The 15,697-nt window shown below is 50.0% G+C and overlaps 1 protein-coding gene across 10 annotated transcripts in view; it reads right to left on the bottom strand.

Annotated features, from left to right (window-relative positions):
* The window catches only part of LOC133354742 (guanine nucleotide exchange factor VAV2-like), a 222,670-nt gene that overhangs the window by 193,587 nt on the left and 13,386 nt on the right, over window positions 1-15,697 (bottom strand). For all 10 annotated transcript variants that reach the window (XM_061571820.1, XM_061571817.1, XM_061571816.1 and 7 more), the window contains exon 2: window positions 5,032-5,148. In XM_061571820.1, coding sequence (XP_061427804.1) covers window positions 5,032-5,148 — 117 coding nt within the window. The remainder of the gene's footprint in view (window positions 1-5,031; window positions 5,149-15,697) is intronic.

Genomic DNA, 15,697 nt, shown 5'->3' on the forward strand with positions numbered 1-15,697 from the left:
GATGTTGTTTATTCGCCACGTCTGGGAGGAAACCAGAGTGCCCGGAGAAAGCTCATCATCAGTTCACAGTGCGTACAAGGGTGACAAGCACTCTGTAGAAGTCCACAAAACAGACGGGGCCTTCACGAAGCTCCCAGCATGTGGAGCGGAATGCTGGACATCACACTGAACACCACACGGCGCAAGCCGAAAACACACATCCAAGAGCCGACTGCCGATGTTTAGCCTTTAATTCAGCTGTAATGGCAGGGACTCTGGGCCAGGCGCTGCAAGCCCTGGCCAGTGCTTGCCAAGTGGGCCATGTCTCAGTGGGGGACAGCTTTCATCCGGCTGGGACAATGGGCTGAGGATGCATGCGGGGAGCAGAGAGGGCAGCTGCTGCAACTCCGCAGTGAGGGGTGAACGCCATTATTCCCCGCGGCGGGTAGCACAGGCAGCAGGCCCGATATTGTATCGAGTAGCCAACATACCCAATACTCAATATATCCAATAGCCAATATAAACAATATTCCCAATACCCAAAAAGGGCTACATAGCTCAAGTGGGCCTTACCTGGTTAAATAACAAAAATATAGAATAATAATTTAGCGTGTGCACCAATGTGAAGCCTCGTGGAAATACCCAGTGCTGAGAGACAATTCAAGCCAAGTGCTCAGGCTTGTGGGGCGCGGTGGAGGGGATGGGGCGTGGGCGAAGTGGGGTGGAGCCAGGGGCAGCTTGAGACATTTCATCCGGAGCCTCAGATCTAGGGGGCGGTGGGGAGGCTGAGCAAGTTGCACCCCTTTTGGTAATTCCAGTTTATTGCTACGCCGCGTCGATGAAAATAAGAAAAGGGCCGTTGCGTTGGCGTTGGGGCGAGAATTATTTTCACGCGCCTCAGTGTTGGACAAGAACTATGGGCGTGGGAGTAAATCCACGTCAGATGTTTCAAACGCGCCGTGCGCGAAGGGGTGAACCCGTTTGCTGTCGAGAGCGGGGTGGATTCCAAACGGTTACGAAATGTGTTCCCACGTTGACTTTCCGAGGGCGATTCGCAGCGCGAGGAGTGGAAATGAAACGCATTCATTTCACGTGAATATTGCGAAGCCGCTTGTTTTAAGACGTACGCAAAAACGCAATATTAAAAGAATGTAATGCAGAGTTATGTTTGTGGGGAGGGAGGTTGGGGGGGGAGCGGAAATTATTGTAATCACTTCTTGTGTGGTATTTACATGGCCACGTGCAGCAATTCATTCAAACTATGCATTTTCAGAGGGCAGATTATGACTATTCATTACTGCGCTGGCTGCAACCTCTGAAAAGCACTAATAACTGCGTTACGGCCAAAGTAATTCAAGCAGTCGTTTGTGACCGAATATCTCGTTAATATACAAGAAAGATTCTAGTTGCACGGAATGTAAAACGTTCTGATTTTATGCGTATAGGTGAGGCTCACACTGCAATCATTGATGTATTGTGCCATTCCAATGGCAAAAATGCAACGTATAACCGTGCTAAGAAGGCAATGAAGTAGACTAGAAATGGTAAGGGGTGCAGGCCTGCAGTTCCCGGTTCGACACATGTTCATAAGTTGCATCTGCCCCTGTAATGTCCGTATTCTGGATTCTTGAATAAAAAAAAAATGTGCAACTCTGCAATTGCTTACTCATGTCACCGTTGGCAGTAGGGACTCCACTCTAGGCCACTCTAAGAGAGTCCCTCTAAAGGATATTTGGCCTACTCTTCCATACTGGTTAGATGTCTTGGAGGAGGGTGTACCCACAATTTAACCCCACCGCATGCAACATGGCGATCGACTCACTGTGGTGTGCCTATTTTTGCCGATGGGTGGACAAAAATTCAAGAAACCTGCCCCATTATTTCATCGGGAGATCTAATCGATAAGCATTAGACGACGGCAGAAGCCGATAAGTACTCGCAGACTCACCAAAAACAAACAAGTTAAAACATTTGTAATGCATGAGTGCGAAATGCATGTGGCGAATGCAGCAGATAGGAGAAAGGTCACCACAGCTTTGAACTTACGGTACTGGAGTGGGATGATTGTGTATCCCGCAGATAGGGTGAAGAACCAAGGATAGTGTAGGGGTGTCAGGGGAAGGATTCCGACCAATAGGTGGGTTAGTGGGAGGGGTGATCGAGGAGATATAAGGGGAGAACGGGCGGGAAGAAGGGGCCTTTAGCGGGAACGAGATTGGGACGGCTGGGGGCAGGTGTGGATGGGAGAAAAGGATTAAAAGACGAACCCCCTGCAATCTTGTGTCGGCTCTCCTTTACAATAGTATTCTACAGGAGTTTGGTGACAAAGCCAGGCCATACACCGTAATATTTAGACACTTAGCTCCAGACGTGATGGGAAAGACCTGGAGATCAGAGGTGGGCAGAGATCATGGTGGACAAACTCTCTTGTAAATACTCTTTGGTTCTTTCGGTAAAGTCATGGAGGTAGAAAAATTCAATTAAATAAAAAATAATACATCGCGACGTTTCGATCGCAACACAAGCGGTTGTCCTCAGGCAGAAAAAATAATCCAGCAGTGGAACTGCTGAACCAGCAAGAACACAGCGAGAGAGCTTTTACAACAAGAGGTTATTTACGTGGCGAAGGGCAAACAGGCGGGGTCTGAGCTGGAAAGGAATTCCATCCCTGCACGCAAGCACGTCAGTTGTGTTAATGGGGGAGATTAGGGAGAGAGAGATTATGGGAGAGAGATTAGCATGAAATGAGCTTCCGTCGCCGCATAAGAGTATCGTCCCCGCATGTGTAACTGGGATAACGATATAACAATGGTAAGAAGTCAAGTCAAAGTGATTTCCATCTCAAGTGAGCATTGATGGGCTGCTAATGTCCTACTTATAGCCTTGGGTCAGTGCCGGAAATTCCACATTCCTATGACGGGGGTGACCAAGTCACCACACTGGACAACCACTGTTGATTTCCCCACAAAGCGGTCGTTATTTTATCGACCCCAGACGGACGATGGATGAGCCAACCCCTCCCAACCAAGCATTTGAACTCGCAACCTTCCGACCGCGAGCCGCTCAGCTCTGCCACCGAGTCACCTGACCGGCGACCGACGCGATAGGAAAGGCGATAACGGCACCACAGCGGTCACTTCATCGCCGAGGTCACGAGTACTGTACTCGGCCATGCGCCAAACGACGCGGAGACAAAACACACAGCCAGCACTGGAGACGCGGCCGCAAGGTTTGCGTGGGGAACCGTAGACGCAACTCGTAATGGAGTATTCCGAATCAACCGGGCTACCTCCGCCACTCAACATGCACTGTAACAGGATATGTACCGTTATCTATTTTCTGCCAACTGCGCGGATGGTTTATAACATCCCGTGCGGTTAACGGCATTAGTATTTGATTGCCTGTGTGACTCACAAAGTTGCAACCTTAGCACGCTTGACCATTAGGAATCGTTAAACTACGACGAATGTTTACCAAAAAAATGTCCAGCAGATAATCTCTTTTGATTCCATCTCTCTACCCCGCCCCGTGCCCCCCCTCTCTCTCCTCTCACAGCAAATGGAGAAATCGTTTCACGAACATTTGAGTGTTTTTTTTAAATCTTTTTTTATAAAGCTCGTGTTTGGGTTTCCCACCCGAACGCGCGATTGTTTCCCGCGTCCGTGACAAGTGTCGATAATGTTGAGCGATCCCCCGAAGTGGCGCGGATGAAACGTGCGCGTAAAACGAGCCGTGCGGGAGAGTCGGGTGAACGAGCCCCCTTCCTGTTTACGTAAATTGGCTATCAGCGGTGCGTTTAATCGCTTTCTGTTTCCTGTTCGATACGTACGTATGCACGTGTGAGGGATCGTGGAAATGTACAGACGGACGAAATTTTGCATCAGGCAAACTTGTGGAGATGAAACACCAAGGGTAGTGCTGTTCACCTCTTCAGCCTTGTAAGCTTGTTGGGGCAAGTGCGGTCAGAAATTAGCTCTTCGATTAGCACGGTTGGCCACGTACGGTGCGAAAGAAGTTCAACATACACTACACTTAACAGACTGCTTAGGCAAGTGCCAAGGAAGCACCTACTCAGGCCAGCGTGGCACGGGAGAGGATGGTGTGGCCAGCACCACGCTCGACCGCCTTTGTCTGCCCAGTGGCGATGTTTACACACCGCACCAGGTACTCAATTGAGGCTGAGTCGACCTAGGGGATTCCCAGGACCGGTTTAGATATTCGTCACTGGTGTTGGGCGTGAACAGGAACTGAACTCGGGTTGCTGGGTTTTACGCGCAGCGCGCGAACCACTACCGTTCCCCACACACACATAAAACAAAGCCACTCCAAACATCATTGCTTTAAATCCACACAGAAAAAATAAATTATTGAAAATGCATGCTGATGTGTCAGAAAATGCACACGTACAGTGAAATGATCGATTCGCCTATAATGATTTGTTTGGTAAGTGTACGCGGACTGCTGACTCGGCAGCGGTGCAAAGTCTTGGAAAGCTTTCCTGCTCACAGTCCCCTTCCCGCCTTCCGCATTTCCCCCTTTCCGTTCGCGGCTAATGGGACCTTCACGAGTCCTCGCCACCCGCCCACGAAGATCGCATTAACTCTCCTCTTGTTACGCCTTTAAATTGTGCTGCCGATGGCTGGCCGCTTGGCGTTTTGTTCCGCTGGGCCTGCGCCCAGTCCGACCGTGATTTAAGAAAACTGAAGTCACCGTGGCGAGATGTTAATTACTTCGCCCGTTGTATACAGGAGGCCGTGGGCTCAACCTCGACTCGGACGAAGCCTGTAAATTTGGAGTTTGCATGTTCTCCCCCGTGGTCACACGAATTTATCTCCCAGGTCCTCGGGGATTTTTCACTCCACATTGAGAATGAACATGCGTTTGACTTATTTGGCTGCTGTAAATGTATTCATGACAGGCCACTTCGTTGGGCTATCACTTGTGATGGCCAGGTCGCTTCCAAAAAAAGAGCTATGTAGCTCAGTGGGCCTTTACCTGGTAAAATAAATAAAATAGTTTAGTGTTAGCAGTAGTAGAGAATCGCGGGCTCACCTTCCCGAAGTCCCGCACGTCGAACAGGTCGAAGGCATCGAAGAGGTCGTTCTTGCGGATGCCGTACTGCTCGTGGCAGCAGTTGATGAACGTGCGGATGTTCTTCAGGCAGAGGAACTGTGAATGGAAAAGCAGAGGATAGTGGCAATCACCATCAAGACAAAAACAAAGATCCCCCGTGTAGCCTGTAACAGACTGTTGGAGTAAGTGCTGTGCGGGAGTAGCACCTATGAAGGCCGGCACAGCACACGAAGGGGGTGGGTGGCCAGCACTACGCCCGGCCGCCTTTGTCTCCCTCGTGGCGATGTTTACACACTGCGCCAGGTGCTCATTTTATGCTGAGTCGACCTAGGGGAGTCCCAAAACCGGCTCAGATAATCGTCACTGGTGCTGTTGACCGTGAGCGAGATTCGAACTCGGGTCGCCGGGGTTTGTAGCGCTGTACGCTAAACGCTACACGACCGCTCCCCACACACGCGCACGCACACACACAGAGGCGCACGACAGCGGGAACCACAGCGGGAACGACAGCGGGAACCACAGCGGGAACCACAGCAGGAACGACAGCGGGAATGACAGCGGGAACCACAGCGGGAACCACAGCGGGGATGTACTCCCCGCGAGAACCACGTCAACAACAACTGCTGAATGGGGGAGCCATGTGTTCAACTTTGACCCGAGGAAGCCGGTGGGACGATCATCAGGTAATTGAAGGTGCGTATTTTTCTATCCATTGCCGACGCGAGCGCCCATTGCTCAGCGAGTGAAGCTGTCGTCGGCCGGCAGGCGTCACGCGGGGCCCCGAATCTCTCACCTTCCAAGCCTCGTTGGGCCCTGAAGGCGCGACGATGGCTTGCTGCAGGCACGGAGCCAAACGCGCGTCGCAAGTTAACGCCGTCGACGACGCCGTCGCGTTATGGTTATCGCAATGTAATTGCAATCCAGACGCCGCCGGTTCGATGCGATCTCCCGGCGCGGCAGTTGCACCGAAGCTGCAAGCTTTGTAAACTACACTCCCCCCCCCCCCAGCCAGCAGTTTCAATGGGTACACCGCGGTTAGTCCACTGGTAGGTCACGTGTGGTGGGGTAAAGCGTGGGTACTCGCACCTCTTACAAAACGCTTGGATAGCGTGGAGGGGTGAACCTTCATAGAGCTTCTCTCCAGCACTTCCTCGAGTGGAGACCCTTCTGGCAGCAGCAGCAGTGGCGTGAGTGAGCAATTGCAGGGCTGTACCTTTACCTTTTTAGCTTTGAACTGTTATGATAACCCATTATTGTTGAGTTTGTAAATGAGTGCCACATAGTAGTGGTGCCCTATGGGCAGTGTGGCCCCTGCCATGGGAATGTGGAATTTCCACCGCTGGCTCAGGTTTGTATACAGGAGAAGAGTGCTCAGTTGAGCAGGACTTAAACATTCTTACTTTTGTAGGAAGTCAATAGCGGCATGTCCTATGAGACATCACGGCCACTGCCAAAAATCAGTTCAAAAGAAATTAGTTTTCAATGCAGATTTAAAAGTGCATAGCTCCAGTCGCATCTTAATATTGGAAGGAAGAGCGTTCCAGACGGCCGCAGAAGCGCATCTGAAAGCACGCGATGCGGCGACCGTCTTTGTTCGATGGTCAGCCACAAGCCGACCCTGCTGCTGCTGCTGCTGCGAGGATGACCGGAGTTCAGTGATGCCGATGGAGATGAGCACCACCAGTAGGTCATGTGACAGAGACACACGAGGTTCCGCTGCTCTGCACCTACCCAGATCCATCCCCTGCACCTCCGATTAGCACGGTTGGCTACGTACGGTGCGAAGGAAGTTTAACATAACATGTACGTACATTCGCCACTGGCACCATCATCCCTTCCTTCCAGTGTGCAAGACACGGAAGGTCGTGTATCACCGATTCGCGATACAGAACCGATCCTGTGCGCAAGCTGATTGAGACGCTTCAACCAGCGGTCGGGAGTGGGCGTGAAAGCCTCCGATTATCACGGTTGGCTACGTACGGTGTGAAAGAACTTCAACATACTTACTACATTCATATACGCATACATGCAGGCTGCGGCGTGGATATCACGCAGGAGAAATGTGCGAGTGCGCGCAATGAAGCGCCACGTAGCAGCGACGAATAACATTGACACGCATCGTGAAATGCATGCCTCGCGGACAAAAAACACGCAACGTAAAACAAATGTCTCGCTGACATCGCGGTAACTCGAGGCACCGCCATGTGACCTCTCTGTGCACTGTGACCTTGTGACCTGGCAAGGGGGGGGGGAGCACGGGGACCAGCGGTATTGATTGGGGGGGGGGGGGTCATGATACCGAAAAGGTTGAGAACCACCACTCTAAATGGGGGATGAAAAATAGAATAAAGATAAAAACGCCACGCGAGAGTCTGTCGAGCAGCTTCACATCGCTGCCTTCACAGCTCCTGTGGATTTCTTCCCTTCTCTAAGCGACGATCTGCAGGACATCTGGACATACGGCGACAGGGCACAGATGTTATCCTTGTTACCGATAGAGACGGGGTGTCACAATACGAATATGCTCGGCCGACCTTTTCCAGACCCAATCCACAATTTGTTTTAAGTGTTCTCACCGGAACGAGCGGTGGGGCTCGAGTGATTAGCGCACTGCTCTACGATCCCGGAGACCCGAGTTAAAATACCCGAGGCAAGGCTGACAGTCAATGGCGAGTAATATCGGAACAGGTCCTTCCTTCCCCTCTACAGTCAAGAGCAACACATACAGGCCAGTGTGGTGAAATATGGTCACGTAACCCCCCATGAGCCACAAAACGGTGAATTCACCAACAAGGACCTGTGGATATTTTGGCAACGTACAATGCGAAATAATTTCAACGTACATACGTAGAAGCAAGCGTGACAGGCCCCGACTGAAAGCGCGGGGGGGCTCACCCATCCCATTTCCCACTCAGCACCAGGAGACGTTGGCAACCCGGTCAATGACGTCAGGCGCTGGCAACGAAAGAGCTCTACAAAGAAACGAAAGAGCCGCTGGGCAACGGTCCACGAGGCGGCGAAAACCGGACGGGGAAAAACCCGATGGTAAATATGACAAATACAAAGAGGAAATGGCCTCCAAAATTGATGAGAGGATGCCGAATGTGTCCTGTAAAATTCCCTGTGATGAATGACAGAGGTCACGTATGCATTCTTTATTTTTTACCTTGTTTCAGAATAGGTTACAATTTCACCGTGAGACTTTTGTTGCAACACATAAACCTCCGCAGCATCACGGCCGTATTATCACCGTCTCCTTTGTACAGAAGACAAGTGAATACTGAAAGTTGCGTCTTTGGTTGTGAATCGTTCCCATAAGCAGGTGCCTCCGAGAAGACTACGAATATAAAAAAAATTCGCTCCGAGCATATGTAAAGCCGCTACAAATGATTACATTTTTCAATCATCTCTCGTCTACTTATGCTGGCTTAGTTATTCTCGCCGGGGCCCCCTTTATTACACGGACACTGTACCTGTCTGTGGATTTCATTTTTGTCTTTGACAGTAAATAACGTACGAAATGTACAACGGCACTGCGCAAGATGTGAACTTAACGCCTTGAACCCAATTAGGGTATTCAAATGCGGAACCCCCCAATGCAGTTTCTACTCAAATGGCCCGAAGGCGTTTTAATTACCGGCAAATGTAAATGAAGATTAAACATTCGCGTTCGCCGTTCGAAAAAAGCGACGAGTTTCACCACATTACAAGCGTTGTAACGATGCATTTTGTCCACAACCGCACTCGCGAAAATAGAATTGAGTCAAGTGTTCTATTTCATATTCTTCGCAAAAAATATATATTCGTGCCAATAAAGGCTTCGCGAATGCGAAAGGCCCATTTTCTGGAGGGTCAAGCATTGTAATGTCAGGCCATGTCTTTAATGATGTGTTTTGCCATTCATATAAAACTAACATAAAATACTGGAATATAACGGATTTATTACACATCTGTGAAAAAGAGCTTCATAGATCATTGGGTTTCTCCAGTGGGCAGTGGCCCTCCTTGACAACATCAAAAAAGGAGAGTCAGAATATTTTTCCACTAAAGTCATATTTGAATCCTGGGGGTGCAGCCTGTCCTATAGACAGGGTGATGTGACATTCACTTGACACTCACCTGGCCTTTGTCAGACATTTACCACTCAAGTGACAATCAACACTCATTCGTGCCTTTCAGTTGGATCATTTTAAAACAGAAGTGTCTCATGCACCATGGTGTTCTAAGCGATAGCTTGAATAAGCAACACAAGAAAGCTAAACAATTTATCCAAATTATTGTGATTACACCTGGAAACAATCTACTGAAATTTCGATTTAAAGCTTTCTTGACTGCAGGTATTCATCTTCTTCGGTTCTTTCGGTAAAGTCACGTAGAATGGAAATAATAAAATAATAAAAATAAAACATTATAAAATAATTCTCACGACGTCAGACTCTGTCTACTCGACAAACCTGCTCTCCACCTGAGGACGGCTGCTTACGTTGTGGCCGAGACATCGTGAGAATTATTTTATTATGTTTTATTTTTATTATTTTATTATTTCCATTCTACGTGAATCTACTGAAACTTTCAAATGACACCTCATTCATTCAAATCTGTGGTGCGGTCTTGAACGGATTCTCTGAGCAATGATACAGTACGTACATCGTGGTTTCCCGACACAAGCCAGACGAGAGAAGAATGACAATAATAGATGTTTGCTTGGGGATAGCGTGACCCAAGCCAAGCCAGCGCTAAAAGTTGCGAACAGCACTCATCCGAGCACGGAGACGCTGCGGCTTTATTTACGTTGTAGAATGCGGCCTCCAATACTGCACTGTGTTTAGTTTGTGGTCCTTTCAGCTCCACACCTCCGATGAACACGGCTGGGTATATACGGTGCAAAACAAGTTCAACATACGTACATACACACATAAGCCATACTCTTTGGTTCTTTCGGTAAAGTCACGTAGGTATAAAATAGAATAAATTAAATCACGATGTTTCGATTGCAACACAAGCAATCATCATCAAGTGGGAAAACCACAGCAAGAAAATGTTTTGCTGAAGTGGGAGAGATGATTGCTTGTGTTGCAATCGAAACGTCGTAATTTATTTTATTTTCTACCTACGTGACTTTACCGAAAGAACCAAAAAGGATGGATCCCTGCAGCCACGAAAACTTCAAATCTAGATACATAAGTCAGTCACCACATTCCGGCTGCACTCTTATCCCTCTCCGCTTCGAAAAGTGGTCATTTCCAAAAGCAACAGCTGTTCACCCGCTCAGGTCCCGTCTCCGCTATGGGAGAGCGTTGCTGACGGCTGGCGGCGAGGTGATAGCTGAAGGAAGAGGAGGATGATCCCCCTCCTGCGTCCAGCCAGGCGCGCATCTTAAAACATCGCACGGCGGCGGTCGCAGCCGCGTGGGCTTGAGCGATAAACTCGCACTGCGAACCCCTGCCATCACCGAGGCCGGCACGTCGCACGCTCGCACACACCACGCGTCCACAGTCCGTTCCGCAGCCCGAGGAATGGCCCTGGATGGTTCCAGCACGGCTCGGAGATCTGCATCGCCTGCGCTTCGAGAGCCGTGCAGCTCCGTAGGGCTCAGCCTCTGCAACCATCCCCTGGTCCTGCCTTCGTCCATGGCCAAAAGGAAGCGTTCGTTTTTCCCACAACTTTTAACGCTGGCTTAGATTAGGTCACGCAATCCATAACAAACAAAAAAACACATCTATTATTGTCATAACATTGAAATCCTGAAGTTGAACGAAAACAGGATCACAATTGACCGCCTGTTTCGCTCCCGCATTGACCGCACAATGTCGCACGTGTGGTTCTGCGGGTGGCCCGGGTTGAGAGCGTGCAGCTCACTTGGAGAAGACAGCCACACGGCCCAACTTTAGAAGCCCGCTCAGCACCGGGGTTGGCCTGCTTAAGTTGGGGCACGTGGGCCAGGCCAGCTCGCTACCCAGTCATCATGACAACAGGGTAACAGCCTCGGGAAGGCCCCTGATTTTACCGCTTGCTGCAGCGGCAAGAACCAACATGCACGGCACGCAAGGTTCAGCTGCGAATTTGTGGAGCCAACAAAAATCTTTCTGCGTTCGACTGTAAACCCCATGAAACCATCGTGGGCCGTGTGTGGGTGTTTTTTTTTATGGGTGGCGATATCCCAGTAGGGACATCAAGTGAAGGTAATTTTTTTAAGTGTGCAATGAAGCCAAGAGTTTCCAAGGAGACCATTTTCTAGCGCCCAGGGGATAAGGACACTGCTAACATATCTCCATAAAGTATTAAACAAATAAATGGTTTTCATAAGCAGTTTCAACTGTGGGATGAGTCAACGGGAGGCGAAATGGACATTAAAGTACAGTCGAGTCAAAGTGCCTCTCTCCCCAATCGAGTGTCAGACTCTGCTCGTCTCTGTTCATGGCCCTAACTCCAGTGATAAAAAAACACTTCATTTTATCTGTTATATATTCTTCCTTTTCCTCAATTAAATCCCAATTGTGCTTTCTCCGTCTCATCGTGCGATGAAGACACTTCCATTCGGAACCCTTTCAGAAAAGGGATGAGGGTTTGCATTATTAGGGCACTTGCTTTAAATGCCTCAGCAACGCAGAGCCCTTTACCTTACCCATCATTGCAATGCCCAAGGGGCACCACCTCGTGTTGGAGAACTGCCCGCGGAAGACGACATCGCAGAACTACCTCCGAGGGGCCCTTCAATCGGCTTCTAGTCACACTTGGGCAGCGTCACTGCCTCACGTGGCTCGGCTGCGGAGGCGTTCGCCGGATGGCGGTCAAACTGAACAAACGTTCTCGCTCAAGCCGGAAGAAGCCCAATCAAGGGAGCGAGAGTCCGTCGCGTAAACAGCGACACACGAAAGCTTTTAATTTGGAGAGCTGCAACTAAAGCCGAGTGAAGGGCTTCGTTGCATCCATTTATTTGCGACTGGGGTGAAGCCATCAACTCGCTACACTTGAGAATCGGTTTCAATTACGGGCGGCTACCACCCCGGATCAAACCCAGGCTTGCCGGGGGTGCCCAGTCAGTGCTGTGACATTGCATTTAGCCACTTGGCCACCTTTATTCTTTCAAGCGGTGCCAGTTTCTCAAATGGACAATCAGCATGTACTTCCCTAACCCCCCCCCCCCCAACCGCGGTACTAATTTAACTGGTGCTCAAAAAAAAATCAAAGACTTTAAGCGACGAAGCATTACTCACTCGGCTATAATCGTAAGCACCAGCAACAGCCCTGTACTGTATTTGGAGGGGGAAAAAATAGCTATCTTTTCCAGCCATAGAGGCCGTCCGTCAGCCTAACCTCACGTGAGCGTGGGGTGCAATTCGCCGTGGCGTTTCCAAGAAGAGTTAAACCTGCTTTATTAAACGTCTGGACTGCTGATATTTGATAGGGCTGCAAACCCCGCCCCGGAGTCAATCTCTGGCACGTGCAGCCACTTATACGGGCCCTCCGCGAACCGAGTCACGCAGAGAAAGACAAAACAACGAGCTTCGCAGTTGAAATTTCAAGCCCTGGTAAAGGCAAAGGTGCAGCCCTGCAATTACCGAGAGGGATGGAGAGCCCCTCCTCCAGTAGGTATTTTGGTCTTACGCATCCACACTGGCCAGATGTCTTGGAAGAAGTGGGAAAGCCCACAACTTGAACCCAACACGTGCGTCCTGTCTATCGACTAACCATTGTGGACCCATTTACACCGCTGGCTAGACAGAGGTTGTGGCGATTCAAGAAACTTGACCAATTTTTCAACTAACCGAACCAGGTAGATGGAACCGTCGACCTTCACATCACAGGAGCATCCACAAGCCATGAGCCCACTGTAATTCAATTTCCAGCCACGTTGTTTTGTTTTTAATTGGTTTCCATCGGTGAGGCGCCTTCTTCGCAGGCTGAAATGAGTTCCCCGGAAAGATCCCCACGTTTGTGGGGAGAGAGACCGAGTGCGCGAGACAGGGGCGAGGGCAGACGGAATGGGCAACGGGGGAAATCAAAAGTCACACGAAACGTATGGCAATTGAAAGTTTTACAGTGGGCGGATTTAAGTGCAAAATATCACGGCGCTCGCCGCGAAGCGAAACTGCCGCACCGTTTTGTTTCACCCGCCTCCCGTCCGACAACTCGGACGGTTATTCCCGACGCGTTCTCAATTTGGCCTCGGACGGAGGGGAGGATCTGTGAAACGGCGGCTAGGGTGGCGATCTCAAGCCAAGCCCTGCTTCCCAGAGGCCAATGAGAGGCGAGGAGTCTGAGCAACATCCGAAGCAACCACGGGGTAAAAAACAAACACAGGGCACGGAAATAGCAGCACCGCTTACAATCTGGGCAAAAGCAGGGGTCACCTTCACTCTTTGCAGCCGACGAGAGCCGCATTAGGACAGGACAGCGAAGATGCACGCATGTTTCTCCGTCAAAAAAATGTAAGCAATGTATGCAAACCTGATGAGATAGCTTTGCACCATCTGTCCGGATAGTTTATCGTTTAGTCACCCTCGCATGAACTCTAGCCACTGGTGTCTCTTCAAGTATCGATTTCTTCGGCGACCTAATAAGTGCCGTTTGTGCAAAAGAGGGCCAATCAAACATTTGAGAATGGGATATTATGAGAACACACAGGCACACACCGGAAACTGTTCAATGCAACACAATTCGGATTTGTAAAATTGCGAACATTCTCAATCCACCAACGGGTGAAAGCCTCCCCCACACCATGTCGGTAATATTTTTTATCCACCATACTTCACCACGCTAGTTCGTCTGGGCAGGGGAGCAGGACTGTTCTCTGATACCACTCGCCAACGATGTTCATTGCGGCCAAAAATCGAACTCGGGTTACCGGGTTTCCGAGCTCGGGTTCTGGCTAACCGCGGCACCACCGCTTCCACCCGTTGATTTGCAAAGCACCTAATGTGACGGCATCTCAGGAAGCCATACAGGAACAGTGGGCGCATTTACTCAGTCAGAGGCAGCGGGAATATAAAGGAAAGGTCTTGAGTCTGACCTTGCGACAGGGGCTGAGAGTTGGCAACGCACAGCTGGTTGAAGGTTTTGGGAGTTCCAGACTTTTTTGTTTATTGGGTGCAATTGTGAACAATAGCCGTATCAGATATTAATGCATCTAATTGGGTTCGCTGCAAGGTGGACCAATGACTTGGGACAGCAGAGTTGAATAGTCTGTGCAAAAGAGTTTGTCTGGGGGCTTGTCGGAGGAGTGCCTCGATTGTGAGGAAGGGGAGCGGGGCGAGTCGAGATGGGGGACGGAGAGTCAAGGGGCGGGGCCCAAGACCAAGTCAGAGGAGAGCCCTCGCCTCCGGGGTCATCCGTGCCCAGCGATCGGAGCTCGCGTCTCAGGGTCCACGGCGCGCTAACCATTGGCGCAATCATTTTCTGGCACTTTTATCAATAGCTTAGATACCACCCTCAATATTTTAAGACGAAGGAGACACTTTGACCTGACCAGTTTAACACCATTGTTATTCATCGTCATAGGCTATCCCTCGCAATCAAGGATGATTGTCTTCCACAGAAAAGTTGGAGTATCTGTGGGTCAGAAGATGGCTGGATAGACCGATCTAGGATTGACAGATTCTGCCGGAGCTCGGGCATACACGTGTGTCCAGAAAGAGTGGGTGGGTGGAACTGGGTTAGTTAGTCGGGCTGCAGCGTGCCGTTTCTGCTTTTTTTTCGCCGCTGAGTTTCAAAATGTTTGCATCATTGAAATACGACTCCGTGTCTTCATCTGAGGTGATCCCTGGGCAAGAGTCTCCCATGAGTCCGTGTCGATGGTGCACTTCTTCACGTTGGCCTTGAGGACATCCTTGAAACGCTTTCTCTGCTCTCACCTTGAACGCACGCCCCATTACTTAACAAAGCGTATGATGAGGCTCCGTTACGTCGCCACAGTATCTAAGCCAATATACAATTGCAGGACGTACGCAAGTCGAAGACAGAATTCAACAAAATGTTCAGAAGAAGCGAGCGGGCTTGGGCAGGAGGTGTCGCTCGAAGGGACAATGGCCGATAGTCAAGGTTAGCGACGGTAGAGGCAGCGCAATGAGCAGAATGCGTCCTAGAGGGACGTCCACCATGGAAATGGAGCGATAAAACGTGCCAACAATGCAGGCGCCAAGTAGATAGTTACATCGCAGGCTCACGAGAGCTGCCCGACGGCTTGGGAAGCCCTTCATCCAGCAGTGGATTGATGACAGCTGACGATGATAACGATGATACAATGACGATACACGCGTACATATCGTGCGCAGCACTGTTAAGCGGAAGAGGGATACCCACACCTCCGATTACCACGGATGGCTACGTACGGTGCGAAAGACGTTCAACGTACACGCATACAATTCAGAAAGTTAATTTAAAGGTGTTTGAGACTTTACTGGACGTGTCTGCAAACGACGCACCCCGACGTCCAAGCGTGAACATTACTCGGGGTCGACTATTTTTTTATCTTCTCATCGCTTGGACGTGCGGCTCCGCGCTGATGAAGGTGGGGGCCCAAGCCCAGCCCTGGTCCACGCAGAACCCTGCACCGCCAGTTCTGCCGATTTGTAAAAGTGTTTTGCTCGTGAGCAGCAATTGATGAATTCCCGTCGACGCTCGACTTGGCCCGAAATTGTTACTC

The sequence above is a fragment of the Lethenteron reissneri genome, chromosome 48 (genome assembly GCF_015708825.2).
Source record: "Lethenteron reissneri isolate LAM-NWPU_2019-01 chromosome 48, ASM1570882v1, whole genome shotgun sequence".
Lineage (NCBI taxonomy): Eukaryota > Metazoa > Chordata > Hyperoartia > Petromyzontiformes > Petromyzontidae > Lethenteron > Lethenteron reissneri.